We start from the raw sequence: 27,559 nt of genomic DNA, 5'->3' as shown, positions 1-27,559 counted from the left end.
AGGAGTGGATACTGCTCTTCACTGCCGCAGCATCGCATCTACCAGCAGCATTCAGTAGACATAGGGCGACATTGAAAGAAGTCAAGAAATGATTTCTTTCCCTTTTCTTTCACGTGGAGGGGGGAAGGAGTAAATTGTCAAGCTATACACTGAACCACGCCAGACAATGTGTTTGAAGCTACAGGCACTGGGAGCTCAGCCAAGAATGTAAATATTTTTCGGAGACTGCTGTGGACTGTGGGATAGCTGGAGTCCTCAGTACCCCCTCCCTCCCTCCCTGAGCATCCATTTGATTCTTTGGCTTTCCGTTACGCTTGTCACGCAGCACTGTGTAGCCTGGAGATTTTTTTGAAATGCTTTGGCATTTCGTCTTCTGTAACGGAGCTCTGATAGAACAGATTTGTCTCCCCATACAGCGATCAGATCCAGTATCTCCAGTACTGTCCATGCTGGAGCTCTTTTTGGATTTGGGACTGCATCGCCACCTGTGCTGATCAGAGCTCCACGCTGGGCAAACAGGAAATGAAATTCAAAAGTTCGCGGGGCTTTTCCTGTTTACCTGGCCACTGCATCCGAGTTCAGATTGTTGTCCAGAGTGGTCACAGTGGCGCACTGTGGGATACCGCCCGGAAGCCAATACCGGCGATCTGCGGCCACACTAACCCTAATCCGATATGGTAATACCGATTTTAGCGCTACTCCTGTCGTTGGGGAGGAGTACAGAAACTGATTTAAAGAGCCCTTTATATCGCTACAAAGGGCCTCGTAGTGTGACGGGTACAGCGTTAAATCGGTTTAACGCTGCCAAAATCGGTTTAAACGCATAGTGTAGACCAGGCCTCAGTGTCATCAGTTTCCGTATACACTGTAAGCCTCTGTTCTCACTACAGCTTTGTTAGTGGAAGCTAGTCGAAACCTTTGGACCCAGTTTTGCCTCCAGCTGGCAGGATCATTAGAAATTGTTTTAACACTTTAAAAGTCCACAGCTTGCCCAAGAAGTTTGTGTCAAGCTGTTATCATTGTGGCACTAGGCCTGGTATACTTTGTTAAAAATTTAATCTTTACCTAGCTTGCAAGTGTTTTGTAAGAAGCAGCGTCTTTTCATGGGGGAGAGGGTGTACGGTACCTAGCTGTTCTATTTATATATCACATAGCTCACACTGGTGTGAAACCCATCTGAAATGCTATTAAGTATTTGAACTTTTCATTTTTACTGTTGTTAGTGAAGAACTACAGGAGTAACTCATTTCATACAGTACACAACTTTTAGATTGTAAATGTAACTGCTACACAACAAATATTGCCTTTTCATAACCCATTGGGAATTACATTTAACTCTCCTATCTCAGTGGTGCAGCACTGTAATACTTCTAGAGACATTTTAATACTAAGCTTTGCTTTGGCAAAGTTCCTTCACATTTGTAAACAGGCACCATTCTAAAACAAAAAGGATTAGCCAAACACTTTTGAGGGAACTCTTCTATTGCTCTTCACTCTTAAACACACTGTGGGAGTGCTGATGAATCCCCTCAGAACAATAGAAAGTAGGTCAACTAACAAGTCAAAGTCTTGTGCACTCTAGTTTAGTCAGAGCTGTACATGAATGATCTTGGCATGTTTTAAGTCAGTAATCTGAACAATGATAGTGTTGTACTCCTGGATAATAATGACAGATCTTGTGATATTTGGGGTTGTTTTGTTTTTGGTGTTTTACAATTCCAGAAGGTGAACTTTGTTACATAAGAATCTTAGCTTTAATTTGAAAGAAGTATGCAGTCTTCATCATTGCAGAAAAAAGCTTGGAAACCATGAACTGTTTTTCATGTATTGCACATTGGATAACATAGGATTTGTATTCTGGGGGCTTGATGAGTTGAGCGAGGCAACCCCCATTGGTCCAGTGTGGGTTGATATACCCCAGCATGGTTGTTGGGATTCCCTACTGAATCAAATGATTGCAATTAGGACCCTGGAGGGGGCTGAGCAACCAAGCAGTCCGTAGCCCCTGAGCTGTGGCAGAGAAAACTTTCAGGTCTATTTCTTCCTGAGCTTCCTGGCTGGGGCAAACAAAAGCAACTGAGGGCTCCAACCCTCTGGACAGGGCAGTCTGTAGCCCCCGGGGTGGGGCAGAAAAAAAACACTCAGTCTATAGTGAGCGGTCATCCCAGTTGAGCCAGTATGGGGTCTGTCACAATTGCATATTTCTAAAACTAAAATGACTCTTTATTAAGAGAACTATTTTATAGAGATGCTGCAGCTAAAAGCCCCATTATATGAACAGACCAAATTCCTGTTTGCTCCCTCCGGCAATCTGTGCTGCTTCCTTGAAGTTCCATGAAGGTAACTACAAACCTTAAAGGCTCAAATGCTGGAAGGCAAATAAAAGGGACCCCCTAAAAATATTAATGTTTTGACTTTTAGGACAACCTCATGATTCTTTGGGGTCTACACTGGAATTGACAGTACTGGCAAGAGGAAAAGGATACTGCTCCCCATTTTTCTTGTTTTGAATTTGTCCTTTGTTTTCTTCAACAATGCTATTTTAAATGTTTATGGTCTCCTTTTTAAAATGAAAATGGACATCCTAAAACCTTTTTTTTTTTGGTTGAAAATAATGTCTCTATTTTTAGATTTTGCTTCTTAACAATTCGTATAAAAAGGCATAAAAAACAGGCACTACTTCATTAGTAATCTGCAATTACAGAAGTAACTGACACAGATCGGATTAAGATTTGTACACAAAGTCTTGATCTTGCCTAAACTCCCTTTGTGAATTTTAATGATTAATAATTAACAATTCAAAAGTGTCACCTGAACACTGAACTACCTTTAAAAATCAGGCCCTTAAGATGCAGATAGGTGCCTAATGGGATTTTTAAAAGGTGCCCATGTACTTTTGAAAACTCCACTAGGCACCTAATGATATTTGGTGGCTAAATAGCTTTAAAAATCTGGTCCAAGCACATTTAGCCTTATTACAGTAACTAGAACATGCTAGTCACTAGAGCACAGAGGTGTTGGAACTAGGGGTGCTTCATGTGCAGCAGCACCCCCAGTCTTGAAGTGGTTTCTATTATATAAAGGGTTAACAGTTTTGTTCAATGGCTTTCAGCACCTCTGCTATAAAAATTGTTCCAGCGTCGCTGCTAGAGTTGAATAAATAATTTGTACTTAAGAAGTGATCATGAAATGTACGGGGGGGAGAGGGGCACACCTCACAGTTACACTGACACCAGCAGTCAGGATTGCTTGTGTATTGCTTGCAATTTTTAAGATACAATTTTTATCTCTGGCATTGGACTTTATACATAGGAGAAGCAGAGTTATAATTCCTCCCCCCCTTCCAACATCTACTTCCCTTTAAAAAATAAAATAAAATGAAAGCAGCCACCATAATAGCTCTCACAGCCAAAGAAACAGAGAACGGTAGAATAGCTGTCAAGTTAACAACTGGGAGATTTAAAACGTATTCAATCTCTCTTCCTGAGGACAGGGCCAGCTCCAGGCACCAGCGCAGCAAGGAGGTGCTTAGGGCGGCCCATGGAAGGGGGTGGCATGTCTGGAACTTTGATGGCAAGTCCCTCAGACCCTCTTGGAGGGAAGGACTGGCCAAAGAAGAATGAAGCTTGAGTTGCTGCCGATCGCAGCTCCCCTACCCCGCCCCTTGGGGCAGCAAAAACACTGGAGCCGGCCCTGTCTGATGGAGCATATTTGTACACAAGAGCAAAAGAGTCAATGTTCAAACACAAACTATCTTTGAAAAAGGCATTTTAAAATCACTTTGAGTTTTAACCAACCTCCTTTGAAAGCTAAATTTGTCTTTAAATTATGTTCAATGCTGCAGCACAGATGTTTAGCAGTTAGCATCCTTTTTCCACAAATTAACTATCTTTCAATTATACTGAATTTTCTGTGACAGCCATTTAAGAACACAATAGGGACAGTAAAAAATCCGGTAAAATATGCATCTCCATAATTATGAGACAAAGAACAAAGAATATTTAAAGAAAATTGCCTCAAAATATTCATTCAGTAACAATAATACTCATATATTTTTAAAAGACAAAGACTTCAGTGAAACTTCAGGGTGTCAGTTTTCCAAAGTCACTTCAATTGCCTTTAATTTTAAGGGCACAGCTCTAAATCAGAGCAAAAGCAAATTGGGTACATCTTTAAAAGTCAGATATTTGGTTTCCACCAGTTCTGCTTGACTGGAAAAATTCATCAATTGTCCTGTTCCTTAGTCCCCCAGCATTTCACAATGCAGAAAGCTTGGCAATTAGAAATGGCACTCCTACATTTGAATAACTGATTCTGTGGCACAAATCCCACTTGGAATCTGTTTGCATTTGTAGTAGCCCACTGAGGGTAAGAACCTGTATAGCCTAAAGCACCTGATGGACTCTAATTGGAGTTTGTAATGCACAGAACATGCCAACAGCCATCTTTTTAGTTGCTTCTAACTGTGTCAAACCTTAAATATTTGGTCTGCAATTTTCTATGCCAGGCATCTACCTCAGGCTTCCTTTTTTTTTTTTTTTTTTTTTTTTTTTTTTAAATTTTAGCCAAAAGAGATTCAACTGTTTCAGAGATCAAAGCTAATACAAGTATGGTAAAGGGACTCAACCCTATATGGAGATGTATGATTTAGGGTGGATTCAGGGTGAGGGCACTGCGAGTGTTCTCTGGAGAAGAGAAAGCTCTTCTCTTCAGTGGGAGGGGAAGTGACAGTTGGGGGGAAAAAGGAGGGTGGGGAGAGCTTGAAAGGGAGATGGAGAGAAACACAATCTGTGAGGAAACAGAGAAACAAGATCAGAGAGAAGGGGGCAGCCAGAGGGATGGAGGGAAACCTGACAAAGAAACAAAAAGTGTAGAGGCTGAGGCAGAGCAGGACAGAGAAAGGCAGGAGAAGGTCCCTTTAGTTTAAAACTGGCTGGTCAGATCAGTTCGTGTGCGATGGTGTGTTCCTGAGCATCGGATTTGCTCATCCCCCATCACTCGATCCATGTTATCCTGGATATCCAGAATGGAGAACCAAAGATCCTTCAGTTCTCATGGATCTGGTCTGATGTGCACCCCCCCACCCTAGCAAGCAGCACTGAAATCAAGTCCCTCTCTTCAGGAAGAGATGAGATGCTTGAGCCTCAGAGACTGACATGGGCGTTAAAAAGCATCTAGTAAGATATTTAGGGAAAGGGGAGCCTTAAACTAATAAACCATAATAGCCTGTACAAAGAGATAGAGGTAGAGACATTTTTTTTCATCTAGAAGGTTATATTTACTGTAGTATGAATAGAAGTAAGTTTAGTATGTGTGTATTCACTTTTTTATGTATATTCTTGATATATTTAGCATTATTGTAGGTATGTGGAATCCACTTCTGTCTGTTTTCGCTTAAATAAAATAAATAGTATTGTTTTGTCTACCATTAAATAAGCTTTTATCATGGTGTAACATCTCCCCAGCTCTCACCTGCCATGTGAATTATACCCCCACTGTGACAGGCCATTACTAAATCTTGGTCAGTGGTTTTGGGAGGAGGTGACTCTCGGATTTATTTCAAAATCATAACACAATAACTCTACTCAGAGGTCAGTTTACAGTAAGAGGAAAATATTAAGGCTGTCAATTAAAAAATTGCAATTAATCACGAGATTAAAATAGTCATGATTAATTGCCATTTTAATCACACTGCTAAACAATTAGAATACTCATTTTAAAAAAATATTTTTGGATGTTTTTCTACATTTTCAAATATATCAATTTCGATTGCAACACAACAACAAAAGAGTACAGTGTTCATTTTATATTTGATTACAAATATTTGAACTCTAAAATAATAGTATTTCAATACATCTCATTACAAGTACTGTAGTGCAATCTCTATTGTGAAAATGTAACTTACAAATGTAGATTTTTTTTTACATAACTCTATTCAAAAACAAAACAATGCAAAATTTTAGAACCTACGAATTGAAGCATGAAAGGACATATGACTGTTTAGCATATGTGGCACGTACATACCTTGCAATGCTGGCTACAACAGTGCCATGTGAATGCCTGTTCTCACTTTCAGGTAGCGTAAATAAGAAGCGGGAAGCATTATCTCCCATAAATGTAAACAAACTTGTTTGGCTTAACAAGAGGTAGGACTCAGTAGACTCGGATGGCACATGGGAAAAAGAATTAAAAACTGGCTAACTGATAGTAAATGGACAATGTTCAGCAAAGGGTGTATTTCTAGTGCCATCCCACAGGGAGTGGTTCTTGGCCTTATTCTATTTAACAGTTTTATCGGTAGCGTTGCCAACTCTCCAAGATTCTCCTGGAGTCTCCAGGAATTATTTATCTTTAATTAAGGGTTGTGCTATTTGATGAATCCTCCAGGAGTATTTTTACCTAAAATTGGCAACCCTATGTATCAGTGACCTGGAGGAAAACAAGAACACACAAAATCAGGGGTAGGGAGGGTAGTAAAAAATGACAAGAATAGGTCAGTGATACAGAGCAATATAGATTGTTTGGTAAGCTGGGTGCCAGCAAACAGAGTGAGTGAGTGTGTGTATCTAGGAATGTAGGCCACACTTAGAGGATGGGGGACTTTATCCCAGGAAGCGGAAACTACAAAAAACATTTGTGGGTGGAGCTAGACAATCAACTGAACATGAGCTTTCAGTGCAACACTATGGCCAATAGGACTAACTTCTCCCTCCAGACTGGACACCCTTCACACAGTTATAACAGGAAGGAGCTGATTGAGCTCACAGGCTCTCATTAACTCCTCAAAAAACAACCAACTATGAGGTATTTGCCAAACACAAACTGTTTGGACTTAAATTTTCCATGCCATTGTTATAAGCAACTGAAAACAGCATCTGTAAAGGGAAGTGTTGAGAAACCTTAATTATAGGTGGCAATACATGCCCTGCCTATTAATACACCTCATATAATTTCACATTCCTCCACTCCACTAAATCAAATAGTAAAAATCAATTTTTTTTGGCAGAGTCAAATTGAGAATTTAGGTAAGCAAATTAGGTACTTAGCAATTGCAATAGCCATTGACTTTAATGGGAGACAAGAATACACAGCCCCTTTCATGGGGCATATGACATCTTGCAGGATTGGGATCAGTGTAAAAAACAAGATGAATTTTGCTAACAGGAAGATTAACATCCCTACTTAGAGAGTTATCTTTCCAGTTTGATTCAGAAATGCCGATGTGGCATACTGCTTACTACTCATCTGAACAGAATTATGCCATTGCACATTTTGTGCCTTTCACTGTTTGTTTTTTTTAATGTAAATTAAACAGGTTCCTCATCAAGACATGGCATCTGTTTCTTAGTTGAATTCCCAAAAGAGTTTAAATTAATAGGTACTATTCTTAGCTTAATGCTGATTTCTTATCAGAAATAAGTCATGACACCAGCTGCACTAAAATCAGTTTCTCTGATTAACCTTTTTTAGCAATTGTAATCTTTTGACTGCTTTGCTGAATTGCTTAGCAAAAAGGCAACAAAATTAGGCAGGAAAAAATTAGAAACTGTTAAAATGTCTATCAAAGCTATTTATGTTTTGTTAGGTTTATCAGCAGGACTGACTTATCTCTGAACATACTCCCTCTAATGCCGTTCACTGGTATTTCAATTATAGGTATTAAAGTGCAAAAACAGAGATCCATGCCTTTCTCTGAATACAAGTACTTGGCACAACTGGATGAAATAATACTAGTTTCACTAGGGCTGAACTCTGATAGCCACCATATTTTAGTCAAAACAAACATTTACACACATTGTTTTTCAACTTCCATCCTTTGCACAGCCCAGGGCTTGGATCACTAGCAGTAACTAGCTACTTGGCCACTGCTGCTTTTATAGTCTTTAGCAGCAAAAAAAAGTTATTGGGGGAAATGTTTCCCCAACCAGGTCAGACTCATCCCTCCTAGTTATCTGGACCAATATTCTTATTGTGCACTGCTTAGCTAGTCTGTGAGCTGCCAGCACTTCATGCAGGCAAGGTCAACCAGCTACAGTGTTTCATACTTGTCACACAAGCCTAGTTATTTACTCCCTGGTGATCTGAGAAACACCTGTAGCAGAACCAGAAGAAGGGTTTCTTTCCAGGGACCAGAATTGGGACAGGGTACTAAAGGCCAACAACAGTTTACTCCTTGAATGCCAGAGGGCTAGTACAAATGCAGCATGATGGTCTACCCCAGGGGCAGGCAACCTATGGCACGGGTGCCAAAGGCAGCACGTGAGCTGATTTTCAGTGGCACTCACATTGCCCGGGTCCTGGCCACCAGTCCGGGGGGCTCTACATTTTAATTTAATTTAAAATGAAGCTTCTTAAACATTTTGAAACCTTATTTACTTTACATACAACAATAGTTTAGTTATATATTATAGACTTATAGAAAGAGATCTTCTAAAAAGGTTAAAATGTATTATTGGCATGCAAAACCTTAAAATTAGAGTGAACAAATGAAGACTCGGCACATCACTTCTGAAAGGTTGCTGAACCCTGGTCTACCCTGAACATAAATATGATCTGCCAATTCCTATTGTCATATATTCATTTCACATGCTCCACTCCTACTTCCTAGAACACTACAGGTGAATTAGAGCACAATTTTTGGCAAGTGGTGTTGCACCTCTTCAGAGGAACAGGTATCTGTGAGACATACATCTGGCCACCCAGGTATCCCAATTCCATGGTCAAGGGGGCAGCACTGAGTGAAGCAACAAGATACTGGAGGGAGGCACGCTCACTGAAGTTTGGGAAATAAAAGGGAGTATTGTGCCACTGCTTTTTGCAGAGGGGGAAGTTGTCTTCAGGATCATTTAAACCAGTGAATGTCTCTTAAAGGGCAATTAACTGTATACTTTCTGCTTTAACAAACTGAATTAGATAGATTTACAAGAATACTTTACAATAAAATAGGAGCTCATTAAAAAAAAAAAAGCCAGGACATACCCAACGATCTTGAAAAAGAAGAAAATCTAATACTGCCTTACAACCTCATCTCTACCACCTCTTCAGTCATGTCTTCTATAAATTAGGCTTGCCACGAAATACCCAAGGAGAATAGATGAGTTACCTTCTGGCCAACAATATAGGTTCTAAGAGATGAGGGAAGAAAGCCAGTTCCAAACCCTTGCTGAGAATGCCCTGCCACCAGCCCACCTCATTGTGCCAGGAAATGCTTTTAGCTTAAGTGCTTTATATGACCTCAAATGCCACAATCACTGCAGTGCCAGAGAAAGGTGGTCTCTGAAACAGCTGGCACCCACACCATTCAAAGACTACAGTCAAAACCTTAAACTTCAACAGGAAGTTGATCGATTGCTCTGCAAGAAACTCCAATTAATAAGCAGGACTTTATGTTCCACACTACCTCCAACTTCCAAATGGATTGATGACAGCCTACTATAGAATACACTCTAGTAATCTAACCTCAGGTTCACAAAAGGCACAGATAATACAGTAAGGTTTGTCTCTGAAAGGAAAGGCGGCAACTTCCTTTCTGGATGCCTAAGAAAGATATCACTGAACCACCAGAAATCATGGTGCTTGTCACAGAAGTTATGGATTCCATGACTTACCGTGACTTCTGCAGTGGCCAATGTGGCTGACCCCAAGGCCAGCTGCTCAGGTGTCCTTGGGGACAGCCACACCGGTTGCTGCTGGAGCGGCTCTGCAGCCAGATGCTCAGGTGGCCCACACCCAGCCACACCGGCCGCTGCTGGCCCCAGGGATCACCCAGGCAGTGGTGGACAGTGCCGCTGCCTCCCCTCCCCCGCAGTAGCGGCTCCCTCCCCCAGCAGGTGCCCCAAGACAGGGACAGGTTATGGGGGCATGAATTTTTATTTATTGCCCATGACCTGTCAATGACTTTTACTAAAAATATCCATGACTAAATAATAGCCTTAATCATGGGAAGAGAACACAAAAATATGCTTTTTAAAAAAATCATTAATATCCACACCTGGGAAGCAATATGGAAAAATAAACATTTCACATAGAGTTTAAGCCATTTGATATTTGCTGCTACCTGTAAATTCAGAGCCAACTAGAGATCCAAGAATACCATATGGTAAACTACCTTCAGTTCTGTTTATATTTATAAGTCATGTGCCAGATAGAAATTTCAGTCACTATGATGAGAATGGTGAACCATACACCATATTCTTTCAGAATTATACTTTTCCTGTCTGATTTAAATAGGATACTTATGTGGACTAACTCTCCAACTGCACTTGGATAATCAACAGCTCTCAGCACAGCCAGGCATCAGAAGTTATTATTTGGCTATTCTGGCATTGTCAAAACTCTGGCAGCTGATGAAAACACATTTAATTAGGACCAAGGCGGCCAAGACATTTGCTTATTCAGGGCATCATTGCCCAAGCCTTAGCTATGTTGAACTCTGCTTTGTGCACTGCTTGAAATAAGTTAAACCTACAACTGGTCTAGCCCCAGAGGAAAAGTAGCTCTGAAAAAATACACAAAATATAGCACTAAATGAACAACATATGACTCAAAGGAAAAGCCTGCTCAATGTCATGGCTGGCCTGATATTTGTCAACACCAATTTCTGTACTTCCAGGACAGGACTTTCTCCAATTACACTGATACTCAACTCAAATACATGTAGTCACCTGAAACAAAACTAGATTCCTTGTTCTCCCAAAAGGGCCACATTCTGCTACACCCTCAGAACCTGACTCTAGAACCTTTGAAAAGCAGCAGTTCTACTTAATATTTTATTGAATGTTGGTGCTATAGATAAATTTTAGCAGAAAGAAGATCAAAAAGTGTTGTGAATCAGCTTCTAAGTTGATGACAGATGGAGAACTGTAGGCAGAAAAAGGTGTAGTTTCTTAAAAAAAAACTATACATTTTCTAAGGTACAGTACAGGAAGAAGTTTTGGGTCAAGAACAGCATTATTCTGGTTGTAATGGAACTGTCCACTGGCAAGATCAATGGGACATTTTGCTGTTTCACAGAAGTGTGTTTGTCTTAAAGTTTTTAAATGACCACGTTGAATACAAGTATAAATAGTGATGTGGGTTATTGTTTACATAAGACCTTTCACCCCAAAGATTCTCAAAGCATTTGCACAAACTATAGCCTTGATCCTGCAAGGAAAACCATTTAAGTGGATCCTAAACCCTAAGCTGAGCCCTCACTGGGGCTTTTATGTCCCTTGGATGAATGAGCCTGAGACAAATCAACTCTGACAACTCTTCTGCTTCTGCCAAGTATAAGGGATGGTGTCATACACTTGGGATCATCCTTGAGGTGGAGCTCCTTTCTATTGATATAACATAGTGGAGAATGAATGGGAGGGAAACCTGACAAAGAAACAAATTGCTCACTGATGCACCAAGAGAAACTAACCCAATGGCTGAGGCCTTTTGTAGCCTTCCTCTTCACAGTGAGTAGTCTAGAAAAGAGCAACAGACTGAACACTACTCTGGGACATGTCCTTCTCCAAGAGAAAGCAAACACTGAAAGTGCAGTCATTAATAGATGTTGATATGTTTCATGAAGGACAGGTCTTAAATCTTGGTGACTTTGCTTCCGTTATCGTGCCAATACCTTGAACGTGGGGCTGGGTTCTAGGCTAACAGACTTACCTTTATATATTTTTTTCTTTGCTGGCTGGTATAAAAAAAGAAAAACTACAGATTCGATACAAGGCTAAGGAAAAATAAACTGCATCATGGGAAGAGCAAGCCAACACTGTAGGGGATTCAAGTCTGCTGCTATAAGTAATAAGGAGGAGTGGAGGCATGGCTGGGTCAGCTTTGCACTTTATGCTTTCAAGTGAGTGGATACAAGGGGACCAAGAATGCAAGCACACCCCCAAAAGAATCCAGTTTTGTGATGCATATGGGTCACATGCGTGCAAAAAGAGTGGAATCTGTGTGGATAATCACTCAAAGAAGAAAGGTTAGTTTCTGAGGGGCTCAATCTCTGCAGGAGCCCTCAACTAACGGTATGTCTATACTGCATTTAAAAACCCGTGGCAGCGAGTCTCAGATCGCAAGTCTACAGACTTGGGTTTGCTCTGTCGCTAAAAGCAGCAGTGTAAACATTGCAGCCTGCACTGCAGGTCAGGCTCTGAAACTCATCTCCCTCCCTAGGTCCCACCTCCAGTTCAGGCTGCAATGTTTACACTGCTGATTTTAGCACTGTAGTGCAAGCCCAAGTCTGTAGATCTGGGCTTAGACTGGGTAGATATACCCCAGTTCTCACCATAGTCCTCTGCTCATCAACACCTCATCACATCAGAGCCTGTCTCTTTTTCCTCCAACTCAGAGCCATCCCACACCGGTATCCTTCCTGGATATTATCCCTGCTCACATATGTGACTTTGGAATATGGTTTATTAGACCTTGAGACTAACAAATCACACCACAAATGGACCCCAGTAGCTCAGAGGCCCCACTGATTTTAAAGGGGCAGTCCTGTTGAGGAAACAAATCAAATTCAGAATTTATAGGCCAAAGCATTTAAAAGATATGACACCAACAATATTTTATATAAATTGATATACATCTGTCATGTCTTGCAAATGCTTTGTCTATTTAACCCCAAATTGTCCCAATTTTCCTCCTGGATAGAGAGCTACAAGTGCATAATTACAGGCACATTGGTTTTACTTCAGTGAAACTAGGAGAGGGTCAAAATTCGGCTTTAGAACAAAACTTGTAACAATAACCTTAATCACAGCTAGACGAGTATCTCTCCATAATTAGATTTATGAAATTAATATCCCCTGTACCTTGAAAACTGTGAGCTTTAGAGATAAACAGTGAAACTGAATTTTAAAAAGACTTCATTTATATTTTTCAATGTAGTGAGTTGTGACTGACATTTCTGAAATCTCAGGAGGAGTCTTTTCATTGCTGCCATTTTCATGTCTTCAGATTGAGAGGATTATTCCCTAGATAATTTTAACCAGAAGTAGATTTCAGATAAATTTTGTTCTGGTAGTAAGAAGAAAAAATAATACAGTATGTCCCAACAGAAAGCATTCAGAGTCTCTTGCACTCCAACTTTTCACCTGCTTTATTATATTGTGACTGTCAAAGGAAAGATTTCATTAAAAGTTAATTTTAATCTAATGAATAATAATGAATACTGTTTAGACAGTGCCTGCCAAAGTCGACTGTCTAAGAAATCTTGCAGTGATTGCTACAGCAAGGAAGCTAAAGCCATAAATACATCAATATATTTTAATTATTATTGACAATAAGAAAATATTTTAGAATTTTATTTAACTGCTACTGACATTCTCCTACAGTTAAGCATGAAGATTAGGATGATGACTCTTGGATGGTACAATTACGTTACAGTCTCTCCTAATTTCTCAGCTGACATTATGCTACAGACTATTATGATTATTAGTATTCATGCAATGCCACAGTTGTGCATGGTTCTTTACAGACAGTTTAGAACTCCAGTGCCTTGGATAGGAATTGGTAATATTCTAATTAGTCATAATACACCAACAGATCAGTGACATGCTGCCAAAATATCAAGTAGTTTGTTAAACTTTTTTCCACCTCAGTTAGCAAGCATATGACACTCCTCAGCAAGACACAGCCCCACCAACACACAAGAATAAAAATACTTGTAATTCCATTGATTTTTTTGCACTTTTCTTTGAAGCATCTGGTACTCTGTCACTATCAGAGATTGAATACTGGATGAGAATGAACACTTGTCCAACCTGATAAGTCTATTGCATATTTTCCTGTAACAATTTTGCATGTTCCACTCCTATTCACAAGACATACATGGGGAGATTAGAGGATACATTTTTTTAGAAGCGGTGTTCCTCTTGTTAAAAAAAAGTCAGTGGGATTATAAAATTAAGCATGTTTAAATGCTTTACTGGATTGCAGTGAGAGTGCTCAGAACCTTGCAAGATCAGTTACTGAGCCTAACAACATTGTCAATTAGAGTAAACTGTAACGGTACTTTCTGGGTCGTGGACACTGAACACTAGCAACTTGATTCAGAAAACAAAACTCATTTCACAGAAGTCAAACTGCCACAGCACACCAACTTTCAATCACTGTTCTGATATGGGCAGGATTTGACTATTGCGCCTCACTTTTTGACAGGGTTACTGACCTAGTGGATATAGGGGAAGCAGTGGAAGAGATCTCGATTTTAATAAGGTTTTTGTCACAGTCCTACATGACACTCTTATAAGCCAACTAGAGAAATGCTGCCTAGATGAAATTACTATAAGGTGGGTGCACAATTGGTTGACAGACCGTACTCAGAGTACTTAATTATCAATGGTTCACTTTCAAACTGGGATGTTGTATCTAATAGAGATCCACAGGGGTCAGTCCTGGATCTGGTATTATTACATATTTTCATTGATGACTTGGATAAAATGCTTATCAAATTTCAAAATTTGCAGAGGACACCAAACTGGGAAGAATTGCAAGCACTTTGGAGGACAGGATTAGAATTCAAAACCTTGACAAATTGGAGAATTGATCTAAAATCAACAAGATGATATTCAATAAAGACAAGTGCAAAGTAACATACTTAGGAAAGAAAAAACAAATGCATAACTACAAGATGGGGAATAACTAGTGAGGCGGTACTACTGCTGAAAAGTATCTTGGGGTTGGAGAGGATCACAAATTGCATGAATCAACATGATATAATTCCAAATGAATAAAATAAAATAAAATAAATAAATAAATAGTCTAATATTTTGGGGTGTATTAACAAGAATGTTGTACATAAGACATGGAATGGAATTATTCCATTCCACTTGGCACTGGTGAGGCCTCAGCTGGAGTATTGTGTCTAATTCTGTATACAAGACTTTAGGAAACATGTCAACAAATTGGAGATTGTCCAGAGGAGAGTAACAAAAATGTTTAAAAACCTGACCTATGAGGAAAGGTTAAAAAAACTGGGCATATTTAGTCTTGAGAAAAGCGGTGAGACTTGATAGACTTCAAAATATGTTAAGGGCTGTTATAAAGAGAATGCTGATCAACCATATTCCATGTCCACTGAAAGTAGGGCAAGTAGTAATGGCTTAATCTGCAACAAGGGAGATTTAGGTAAGGTATCAGGACAAAAACTTTCTAACACTGAGTAGTTAAGCTTTGGAATAAACCTCCAAAGGGAATCTGTGCAATCCCTGTCTTTGGAGGTTTTTAAGAACAGGTTTGACAAAGCACCTGTTGGAGATGGACTAGGTTTACTTGGTCTAGCTTCCCATGATAAGGCAGGACATTACTTTGAGGACCTATCCAGCCCTAAATTTCTGTGATTCTAGTACTCCTTTTAATGTAATCTCTTTCATATAGAGTAGTTATAACTTACATTAAAGCAACAAAAGAGTGGTAAATTGAAGCATATTTCTGTGTTTATGAGTGGGAGGAGCACTTCAAGGAATAACACTGACATTACCCCTCCATTTGTGACATATAGCCATATGAAGAGCGTTATCATACTATTAGATCTCTTTGTGATCTGAAGACCAGAGTAAATGAGACAGATGAAGACTACGAGTATGGTTAGTGTTAACCAACATATTAGTAGGCTTAGAACTTATTTGGATTCATCTGTGCCCAATATAACCTTGAGGTTCTTGATACTGGGTGAGAACTGACCTTCCAACAACAATGATTTTGGAACAGTTCAAGTAAAGCATCTTTTTCTTTTTTGGGGGTTGGGGGCGGAACCATAGCTTCTAGTCTATTTACTTACGATATCAAGAGTGGTTTAAAAAAGAACAGAATAAATTATTTTCACTTATAGCTAGCATGATAAAGATGCAACTACTATATAAGGGCTAGTAAAACTTGTTTTTCTTTTCACCTACCTATTCTGCCATTCAAGGTTTTGTTTCTACTTGGTAGAACATCTCAACTTGAAATCTCATGTCCTGATGAGATAGTGCAGTGAGATGTGAGCAAACATCAGAAAGCTAGCATCAGCAAATACTCTAATGGAAAAATGCCTCATTGGAAAAACAAGTGAGAGGTTTACATTTATTCTGAGCACCATACCTGTACGCATAGCATCTTTCTGAATACTTTCATAGTTATGCCAGTCCTTTCTTTTCAAGCCATCTGTCCAAGTATAGAGCTGTCCATCTCCCAGGCCCAGTGGAAATGTCTGTAGAAAAGGAGGATAATTTTTTTTATTATTAAAGCATAGAGGCATTTATGATCTAATATAGGAATTGCAGCATCCTTTCAACTGAAAATTAATATAAAATTGGTTTCTAACAAGTTTAATTCTGTACCAGGTATTGTACAACAATACAACTGTAAAGGAGATTAAATATTTTGTAGCACTAATTTTTGAGTTTGCCATTCTTGTCTGCAAGGTATTTGGCTAATACAAGGCACATATTGAACTCCACATGCAGTAAATCAAGTCTAGCTGGACCTGAAAATTCAGCAAGAAAGCGACATAATTTCTTTCTTGACTAAATGACTAATAGCCACACAACAACATTAAAACTATACCACTGCTTCGATCTTGTATTTCTCACTCCCATGGATTTTTCATAGCAAGAGGGTATTGTAAAGGGAAGGAGGATGATTCACTGAAAGTGAGCAGTTTACAAAACACCCAGGACACACACAACTTCTCCCAATCCTCTAAACTCAAGAGCTGTCCAGCAATTTAATCATTGCTCACAAAGGTGTAAGTGCTCAGCACACCTCAATGGGGCTCTTAAACACAAACTATTGGTACACAAAAAAGGATCACATTCTTGGGTCTATTCCAGCCCCTTTGCTTTGCTCCACTAATGCAAAAGGCAGATAAAGCCAGTAGATCTGGCCCTGGTATAGTGGGAACCAGAGAAGGGGCAAGAAGTACTGCTAGCATATTGGCCTTACATAGTCCAGCCCCAGTTTCTTGGGAAAGGATATTTCTATGCTACGGCTATTCTCAGCTGTCAGGCCAGTCGCTTGGGACCACAGGAAGCTAGGTGTATTATAAATTAGAACAATTTAGGACTCCTTTAATTTATGTTGAAGTTCAGTTGGCCAGCCTCAGAATTGTGAAGCTTCAAAAAGGTGGCATAAAGTCTCCTTTACTCCCACCTCACTGCCTCAGGACCCTTCCCAAGCACAGTTAATCGGCCCCACTTTCAGGGCCAATACATTTAACAGTAGCAAATGCTATAATTTTTTAATTTATAGTCATTAGGAATAGTTTGAGTTAAGTCATCACCACAGGACACAATTGTGCCATTGGTTACAAACATGCTATTCCTATTGATTGCAGAGTCACATAGCTAAAAGGCAGAATTTGTCTCAGAACGTACACTGGTTAGCAGCACATTTCCACTATGTTTAATCACATGCACACCAAACTTTGATCCTTTTTTCAGTTTCAAATATTATTTCATCCACATAGTAAAACAATTTTTTTGCTTTAAAAGGATCAAACAGTAAACTGACAGGAAATGCTTCCAAAATCTTCAGAAAGAGGCCACTAGACCTGACTTCTAACTGACACACCCAGGGCAGGTCTACACTATGGCGCTAAGTCAACTTAAGTTACACAAGTCTAGCTACGTGAATAACATAGCTGGAGTTGATGTACTTTAGGTCAACTTATTGCAGTGTCTACAATGTGCTGGGTTTATGGGAGAAACTCTCCTGTCAACTTCACTGGAATGAGCAGCATAAGGTGAATACCAGGGTCCGTGGGAGAGCGATTGGCGGTTGATTTAGCAGGTCTTCACTAGACCCACTAAAATTGACCCCCAGTGGTTCAATTGCCGTGCATCGATACCTCGGTAAGTGGAGACAAGCCCCCAGAGACAGGTCTCATCTGGAATAGGTAGATCACGCATGACAATTTCCACAGGGGCTATATAAAATCTAATCATAAGATTACTGTCCTGCACCTTAACCTCTGGACCATACTGCCTTGTCCACTATGCTATCTCCTACCCATTGAACCATAACATACTCCCTATCCTCTCTTCCTTGGATAATGGAGCTGGAATTTCTATACGGCCCTTTCCACTTCCAGTTACAAGCCAAATTTCCACCTTACCTCCCTCCCCTGCCCTCAGATTACTTAGACTCAGCTATACCCCTCTGCCTGAGGGAACAGAACGGTCAACAGTTCTCATGCTCTCTGCCTAAACACAGTCAGAGAGAACAGAACACCAGTCAGCACATTTCCTCATGATGTGGAAATTAGCCCAAGCAATGTTCCCTGCCACTTTGTCAAGGTTCTCTTGCAGGTAATAAGTATGGAAGTGGTACAGATAAATGGTGCCAACATGCACAAGCCAATTTTGAGTCCTGCTTCCACAATATATTTTACCTGCCTCCAACAGTAAAAGATTTTTTTGTCTGTGACTCTCTTTTTGGAAAAGGCTCTTAAAAATGAAAAGATAAAGTATCATTAAATAAAAGTAGTAGACAAGAAATAAAATCCAAATCTGACAGACTGTATAGCACTGAAAAGGTAATTTCAAATGTCACTGAAGATTTTTTCCAAACCCTTAATTTAAGAAAACTTGCTTAGAAATTATGTAGACATGGAAACGCAAGCAAGGTGGGATATTATACGTGTTTACTGCTATCTAGCGGATATGAAAACTGCCACTTAAATTGAATGTAAAAAGTGGGTCTGTTCTGTTAATTGCAGCTTCAAGCCAAAAAGTTATGCAAAATGGAAAGCATATTCATAGTTATGCATCTTACAAATGTTTTCAAGTGTGTATCAATGGAAACAAAGATTTGCTTGAAAGGCAACCCTAGGGAAGCAACATTTGATCAGCATTCCACTGAACAACACTGTGACCACTCTAAAATCTTATATTGCACTAAAAATGGTCATTAATCTCATATATTTAAAGTATATGAACTGAATGAAAACAGGACTCAGTCCTCTTCCATTAAGGATGTAGACAGTTAGTGTTACTAGCAGCGCAAACATGGGTGATACTCAATGGTTTTGCAGTACAAGACTAAAATACATCCAGCTTATTACATGCAATGGGGGGTGGGGGAGTGGAAGGAAAAAAAAAGTAAGGCAGCTGCATGCATTAGCTCAGTGATGTTTGATTGCTTTGTTTTTATGCCAGAAATGTGCATAAACATTTTGGCAATCAGATTTAGATCTGTCAGTCATGCTTATTTGATTTTCCTTGATTGTTTGAAATACTGTTTTTTCTGATGACAGGAAACTAATATTCAAATTCATAGAGTAATCAAGTATCTCTAAATACTGCAGTAGTTGTAACTGTCCCAAGAGTACCTATTACTAGACTGAAAACTGAGTCAGAGGAGGGAAAGGAAAATCTCTGCCACAGAAGTAATTAATTACTATATTCACATTTCTATCATGACAATTTTAAATTCTAAGATGACCTAATATAGGTCATTGCTTAATTCTTACAGTAGGGACAAGTAACTTACAAGCCTATCACTGGAAATGCAATCCAGTCTGTATTACCGAGGTCAGAAAAGCAGTCATTCCATTATCTTTTAATAAAAAAAAAATGCATATTCTTAGAAACTACAGAGCTAGAGGTAGTGTTTAAACTATTTTTAGCAAAAACAAAACCCAAGATGTTTATTTAGAATCCATACCCTTCCACATATATGTTCTCTACTCTTAAGGAGGCTTGTGAAATTCATTGCAGACCTTCCTTCTATAGAAACCATTTGCTCGTTCACATAAAATTCACATTGCAACTGATTTTTGATGACTGCCAGGAGCAATTTGATAGAGAGGAGGTTTGTTTATGTTAGTATTTTCACCAAAATAATAGATTCTAGTGTTCTGGTAAGAGACAGTTTCTACTTGTTAACCAATGTTCTCTGTATTAGGTTAACAACTGAGAAAACTACTGAACAAAAATTATTGCTTGATAAACTGTCACTTCTGTAGATGAAAATGTTCCTGCTCGAGCACTGAACTCACTGATATGAATTCTAATAATTCCACGTGACTGATTCAGTTTATAGTCCATGAGTGTTGAACTAAGAATTTAAAAGCACATTTTCAAAAGAACGTGGGAGTCCATGCTGTATACTACCCTAACAAAATTACGTACAACTCTGCCCTCCATGATCATACCTTCCTGTGAAACCCTACACCTGGGATCATTGTCGCTCATTGAACAACATTTAAATAAGATCAAACCACATGGAAAGCAGTTAGTGTTGCAGCCTACAGCTAACTTGCATTTAGACATACTTTTGTTAATTATTTTCTATTTACTTTACTTGATAGTATTTACAATTCTAATGTACTAAGAATCTTTCTTGCAACCACAACATAGTTTAATAAATACATTCACTAAAATTAATTTAGGAAAAAGAGTAGATATAAATCCAAATACAATGTAACAAGCTAGCTGGAGCCCCAGCTCATTAATCTAATGCATGAGTAAATATGGTACTTAGTCTATATCCATCTGAAGTCCTCTTCTGGATTTTTGATAGGCCTAGGTGACCCTTTAAAAATATCTAACAGGAAAGGAAAACAAAACCTCACTATAATATATATAATATACACACATATACATATATACACATATACACACACAGTTGATAGTATCAAAAGAATAATTAGAATGTGTGTGTGTAGATCCCTCACCTCCCTTATATCAAGTAAATATAGTTAAGGAGTGAAAAATATACCATGGTGATTTTTGAGGCTTTATCTTACATGCCCTCAATCATTCTAGAGGAGAATGAAATACAATGATCTTGTAAGCCATTTCTTAACAGTTGCGTTTGGATAGCATAATTTCTCTAACAAAACTTATTAAGGGATTAGATTCAATGAAATGTACGTGTGCACACCCCTTCCCTCCCACCCGTGTTTTGCTTATGAACATGAAGCAAGGTTTTTGCAATTTTGTACTATTTCAGAGCCAAATTCTGTGGAAAGGAAGTGAAGGAATTTTGCAATAAGGCAGAATCTATGGCTGTGAAAACTTGCATTGAAGGACTGTAGACATCTCCAAGACTTCCCTTTTCAACAGCTGAAGAAAGCCTTTTCTTTTGTTGTTTCTATACTGCTTAACAAGTTTTTAAAACCATTTTAAAACCATTTCCTGGATTTCACTTCTTTTATTTTTAAAAGAGGCCAGTTAAAATCATAATCTATTAATTTGTGTGTAAGACTGATGAAAATTGACTTTTAATCTCATGTCCAGGAAAAATTCTAAGAGGTCAGTATTGCTCCAACAGCTCTTTAAAACAAAAATAAAAAAATGTATCCTACAAAAAAGAAACATGGACAATTTGCCAAGGTTCATGTGACAGATTAGTAGTTTCCTGAAATATTCTTGGAAAATCTTAATGAATTAAGTTGGAGTATCCTTGAAGTCCATTGTATTAAATGCAAAGGTTATTATGGGTATGAATGATCAAAGAACTGTACTGAAGAATGTGGCAACAAGAATAGCCTTTTAGGACAATACATGTGAACTATTTCCTGGGCAATATTTAGGGAGAGGTGAATACAAATTCTCCATCCCCAGTTATTTAAAAACCTAGCCTTTGGAAGGTACACCCTGAAGAGTGGGCCTTTGTCTGGTGCTCACATGTTGCATGAGGCCAAGATCAAAAGCACAAGCTGTATAATTGCACTATTCATGGTTGTTCTAGTTCTGAGCTAAGACTGTTATGAATTTGTAACCACAGAAAAACTCATGGTGGGATTTTAAAGACCTTCTCCCACAGGAATCCCTGTTGGAGTTTGCCAGGGTATGGCGGGGGGAAAGAGTGTGAACTCTGATAAGCTTATTAGCATGTGTGTAGATCAAGAGTGAAAGAGACATTGGCCTCTATCCAAGAATGGTGAAGGCTGAGGAACTGGGAGCCTCCGGTGGGTACTTTCAAGGGATCACAGAGGAGGAATACAGGTGCACTTGCTCTGAATTGTGATATGAGTACAAACACGTAGGGACAAAATCAGGAAGGCTAAGGCACAAAATGGCTTACACCTAGCAAGGGACATATAAAGGCAGTAAAAAGAGGTTCTATAAACAGGAGCAGGAGAAAGAAAGGAAAGTGTATATCCTCTACTTAGTGGGAAGGGAAAGCTAACAGAGGACATTAAGGATGCTGAGGTGTTTAAATGTTGATTTTGCTTCTGTTATCACTAAAACGGTGAATTGTCAACAGACAGTAAATATTAACAAGAGGGAAGAAACATGAGCCTGGAACCGGCCGTGTCCTCAGCCTGCAAACAGAACCTCCAGTTAAGAGTTGGGATCTGATTTTCTGCTCCATCTGTAGTTCGGCATGAAGTTCTCCCACGTGGCAGAGAGCTAGCAGAATGGATCCACGCACCCCTCCCTTCACACACGTGCACTTGTGGCTCCTAGTGTGTATGAGGGGGGAAATGGCCAAATGCTGGGAAGAGGGTCTAGGCTATGGCTATCATCATCTGCCCACAGTTCCTAGGAAACTGGGGCAGTTCAAGTAAGGGTACTCTACCTCATTCTGAGGACTAGATAGACCCCAAAATGCCTTGAAGTCATTTTCCCTTCCCCATTCCCTAGGAAAGATATTCATAGATTTTAAGAGGACTTATGAAAATATATACACACCAATGAAGGAAGGAATTGCCCATCACTAATATGATACCATAAGCAATTCTAAAGAAGGATCAGTGCGATTTCAAAAGTTAATGTTATCTGCCTTGCCAGTCTCTGTTTTCACTCTGTCCTTTTCAACTAGGCCTTTTCAGATGCCAAACAAATAAATAAGTAACATCACCAGTTTCCATAACACCTTCTTTTAAACGCTGTAGGGCAAGACACCTGCCCAGAAGTAGCACAGGGATTTCTGCATACTAGTTCCTACTATGGAACTGTGATTTTGTATTACTGCCGAAGATAAATACAACGACATCTCAACCATAACTTGATGGCTAAAGTGGAATCAGGGAAAGTCAAACAGCACAGCAAAGCACAAAAGAGAAGAAAAATGGAGAGTAAGAACAAACTGTTAATTTTAAACCACTGATCAGTTCAAAGCCTAGACTAAAAGTGATCAGATCTCCCCCTCCCACACACAAAATCCCTTTTAAAATGATTTATCATTCAAGCAAGAGTCTTTAAAATAGTATACATGTATTTGACTAGCTTTTTCAGAAAATGAACAATGCCACCTTGCCTTTTATAAGCAGGAATTCTAACTCTTAATTCAAGAGCTGAAAATATCACAATGTAATATGAACCAATTTGTAAAGGAAGCTACTACTTCAGTGGAAACAGGACTAGATCAATGGAAGAATTCTTCCGTCAACCTAGCTACAACCCACCAGGGAAGTGGATTACCTATACAGATAGGAGAATCCCTCTGCCAGGGTAGGTAGTATCTACATTGAAGTGCTGCAGCAGTGCCACTATAGTGCTTTAAGTGTCCATATACCCTTAAACTATAAGTTTGTACTCCCGTTGTCTAGGGACCTTGATATTGGGGCTGTGGCTGGACTCTTTTCAGGCTTTAAAAAGGCTTGGATTCCCCTCACAGCAGCTTAGTGGCTGGCTGAAAGGGAGCAGACAGCCAGATCTGTAGCACAGAGATCACGTTTTTTTTTTGTTTTGTTTTGTATGTTTTAAATGGGTGCCTAATGTTAAGTTAGGCCAATACTTAGACACCCAAGTAAATGGCCTGATTTTTAAGAGTGCTGACTGGCATCCAGCACTCCCACTGAAGTCAGTCCATACTTGGAGGCACAGAAGGTGGGAGGGAAGGTCTGTTCACCATTGAGGCCTGTTTACAGAAGTTGGGCTTTTAATTCTCATCTCAAGGGGTTGAGAGTCCTCTGCTGTCATCTTAAATGGATAATTGACTCCTCAAAAAGTACAAAAATAATGTGGCATTCTTTGTCAATGTGTAACTGAAATACTCTAATGTGCATGTCAATGAATGTTTTCAGCACATTCTGAAGTCTGTACGTAGCTATTCTATGTTGGTGTTCTTATTTTATAAATCAAGAACATGTGATCCTGCTAGCTACCCTGAATATTAATGAGCATGAGTATTAGCTTGGGAATTAATGATATAAGGCTTGTTTTGTTTTAACCTATCTATAGTGAAATTTATGAGCCATGAGTGCTTATAAATTAGTATTTTAAGCCTGATCTGGTACACACTTATATACATTCATAGACCTATTGACTTCAATATGACTACTAATGTGCTTAGAGGTTAAACATGTGCATAATTCTTTGCAGGATTGGTGCCTTAGGCCAATGTTTCCCAAACTTGGGACGCTGCTTGTGTAGAGAAAGCCCCTGGCTGGCTGGGCCGGTTTGTTTACCTGCTGCGTCTGCAAGTCCAGCCAATCCCAGCTGTTAGAAGCGGCGCAGACCCAGGGACATACTGGCCGCCACTTCCTGCCGCCCCCACTGGCCTGGAACAGTGAACCGCGATCGGCCGGACCTGCAGACGTGGCAGGTACACAAACTGGCCCGGCCCGCCAGGGGCTTTCCCTACACAAGTGACAACCCAAGTTTGGGAAACACTGCCTTAGGCTATTATCTTTTCAGCCAAATTTTTGAAAAAAGTGTACCTAAAGTTAAGTTGCTACTGTAATAGGTCTAAATCTCTTTCTGCATGTGAATCTGGTTTCTGGTGACTGTCAAAGATTGCAGAATATTTTATACTCCAGCTGTTTGTTACACCTAATCGGTATCCGTAAGCTGCAAATTTTTAAGTGGTTTGGTCCAGGAGGAACTGTCAACACACAGAAGCATTACACGAGGTGTCCACCTCACCATTTGATTTTGATATTAATCTCAAACCCTGGCCTGATAAAACACTACATGGATTCAGAAGAGCCATCTCTTCTAGAGAAGATTTAGCATCTAGTTCAATTAGAGACTATGATGAACCAAAAAAGGGAGTGTGATTAAGAAAATCTGAATGTTTTGTTTCTTTGAGGAATCTAACTCATTTTTACTTTCACTGTATGGAGGCACATAGTTAGAATTAACTTCTTAGGCTAATGTGGATAATATCATGGAAATACAAATTCCTTTAAAAAAATGTTATGTATTAAAACTTTCAGGCTCTCATTTAAAGACTATTTTACTGAGCTCCAATGCAAATAGAGATACTGCCATAAGCAGGAAGTAAAATTCAATGTAGAACAGTACAAAACAAAAAAAAGTTAAGTGTCTGGGTAAGTTTCATCTGTCTAAAGATATTCTATGCTTGCTGTAGCTGGGTGAATACTACAAAGCTTTCAGTGACTTTTTGGCCTGAAAATGAATTTGCTTTAAATGTGCTTTTGTTGCTTTGCTATTTGTCTAACATTAACATCTCACTAATCATGGATAAGACACATGATATCACTCACGTGAGTATTTAGTTATAGGAGATGGAGACACTAGATGATACAGCAGAGTTACAATAAAATAGATTTTCCCAAAACTACTTACCAAAGCACTGACACAAAGGCAGTTAAAGGTGTCAGATGAAGATCTGATTGCATTTTTCACAGCCAGGTCCATATAATATTCTTTTATCACATTTATATAAAATAATTCTATATTTAAACTCTGTAGCCAGTCAATAAGTGCTAAAATAATTTTCTTTTTAGCAATTATATCTTGTGTAGCTCAAAAAGAAAAAAAGATTTAAACTTCTTCTAGAATTCCCCCCATTTTATTTTTCTCCTCTCTCTTTTAACTGCTACCTCTGATTGAGAGATTCAGAGTCCCATTTCCTTCAAGATTTCCTCCTGGTTATAAAAGAGTTATAATAGTCCAATCAGTAATGGGCTTTATACGACCAGCAACAACTAAAGAACAGATCTAAAAATTTCAAATGCTTACAATAACCTGTTCATAATCAATCTACAGAGTAAAAAAAAATCAAAATTGAGAATTCCACAAGAAGGGACACAGAAGAAATTCATTAAGTGAATTATTTGCTCAGCTCTAAGTCATACACAATAGCTCTTATTCATATTGCAGTCAAAGACCAAAACCAGCACCTATAATTCAATCCACTGAAATTTCTGGACAGCTTCAATGTTGAACTCAAATTCTTGGCTGCACAAATACCTCCCTAGTTTTGGTTCCTGGTCAAATCCAATATTTTAAGAAGCCTATTTTACCTTTTCAGTGCAGACATGGCTGCAATCTTATGAGGACAGACATTCCTGTAACAGTACAGTGAAACTATTAATTTCACAAAGCTCTACTGATCAGGATGAGGAAACTATCTTAACATCAAAAATTATCTTTCTGCATATTTTGGCTAAATTCTCACACAAAACCATCACGTTAAATGTCAGCACAATCACATCAAATTTTGAAATCTAGGCCCAAACTCAACCCTGGTCCCAATCCTCATCTAGTTCCACATACAAACTCCATCTGTTATGACAAGATAGCTTGCCAATCATGGGACTATAGTATGATTATCTACAGGACACATATTGTACTTTCTGAAAGTGCTGGATGAGAAAACCACATCTATGGAGAAAGATGAAGCCTAACTGGCATGCTCTCATTCACTCTCTCCCCCTTCATGTTTGATCACTAAACACTATCTGGTAGGCTTATCACTACTTAAATGTCTTTCAGTTTAGCCTAACAAGTAGAACCAAAAGGTTATATCTGAATTGCCAGCTAACTGAGTGGTCCATCTCTCTTCTTAAGTACTAGATCAAGAAGAGTGAAGCAGCTTTCTATTAGATAAAAGGCACGCTACAGATACATAAGCGTTAGATTTAGTGATCTGGATCCACACAACATTTGCTATATAGGCCACTGCTGGATTAAAGTTATGTTCATCAGTGGCTTTTTTGAAATCTCAAACAGTTGGCATACAAAGGTTATTCTTGTGAGTGGCCAGTAGCCTTCTGTCTAGGAGGGTATGTATTTGGTGACTACACCACCCATCTGTACTTCTAGTTACCAAGCAACAGTAAGTATTACTCGATTCAACAACACTCTGAAATAACATACAGCATGTAGAGGTTAACTAATTTTCCAGGGGACAATAGGAAGTTTGTGGCAGAGATGCAAAACCAAAAATCTTTAATTCACTGTCTGGTAAGCATAAGACTGTTCTTTTCCCCCTCAGGATATGAGGAGTATGTTCTCGCCCCATTAGGCATTCCTACAGTACCTATCCACATTTTGTACATATCTTGTGTTTAATCGAGAGAGCAAGTTGCCCTTCTGCAAGCAAATACTATTTCCTTCGAATTTAGATACAGTTCCCTATTAGCTTAAATAGATATTGAGGACACTCAGACACAAGCAGAAGTTGGTCAAAACATTGTGACATCAGGCTCATATCTGCAACCCATTACCAGCAGGCAGCAGTATGGGAACTGATCTTGGAATCTTAGAAATAAAAATCATCCAGAAAATAAAAATAATGCTAAATGGCATCAAATACTCCCTCTTAAAACACTCCTAAAACATTGTAAAAAAAATAAAAAATGAAAGGTTGCCAAAACACACACAATGCTTGACTATTTGTAGCCAGTTTATTTAATATCAAATTTCTTCATCACCCGAGATTTTCT

At 39.0% G+C, this 27,559-nt stretch overlaps 1 protein-coding gene and 1 long non-coding RNA gene across 5 annotated transcripts in view; one reads left to right on the top strand and one right to left on the bottom strand.

The window, feature by feature from the left end:
• Positions 1–27,559, bottom strand: part of GALNTL6 (polypeptide N-acetylgalactosaminyltransferase like 6) — a 980,583-nt gene that overhangs the window by 586,199 nt on the left and 366,825 nt on the right. For all 4 annotated transcript variants that reach the window (XM_050945337.1, XM_050945338.1, XM_050945339.1 and 1 more), the window contains exon 3: positions 16,069–16,177. In XM_050945337.1, the coding sequence (XP_050801294.1) occupies positions 16,069–16,177 (109 nt within the window). The remainder of the gene's footprint in view (positions 1–16,068; positions 16,178–27,559) is intronic.
• Positions 1–27,559, top strand: part of LOC127047290 (uncharacterized) — a 500,875-nt gene that overhangs the window by 164,266 nt on the left and 309,050 nt on the right. The window lies entirely within an intron of this gene.

This window comes from Gopherus flavomarginatus, chromosome 3, assembly GCF_025201925.1.
Source record: "Gopherus flavomarginatus isolate rGopFla2 chromosome 3, rGopFla2.mat.asm, whole genome shotgun sequence".
NCBI lineage: Eukaryota > Metazoa > Chordata > Testudines > Testudinidae > Gopherus > Gopherus flavomarginatus.
This window is presented reverse-complemented; position numbering and strand designations above follow the sequence as displayed.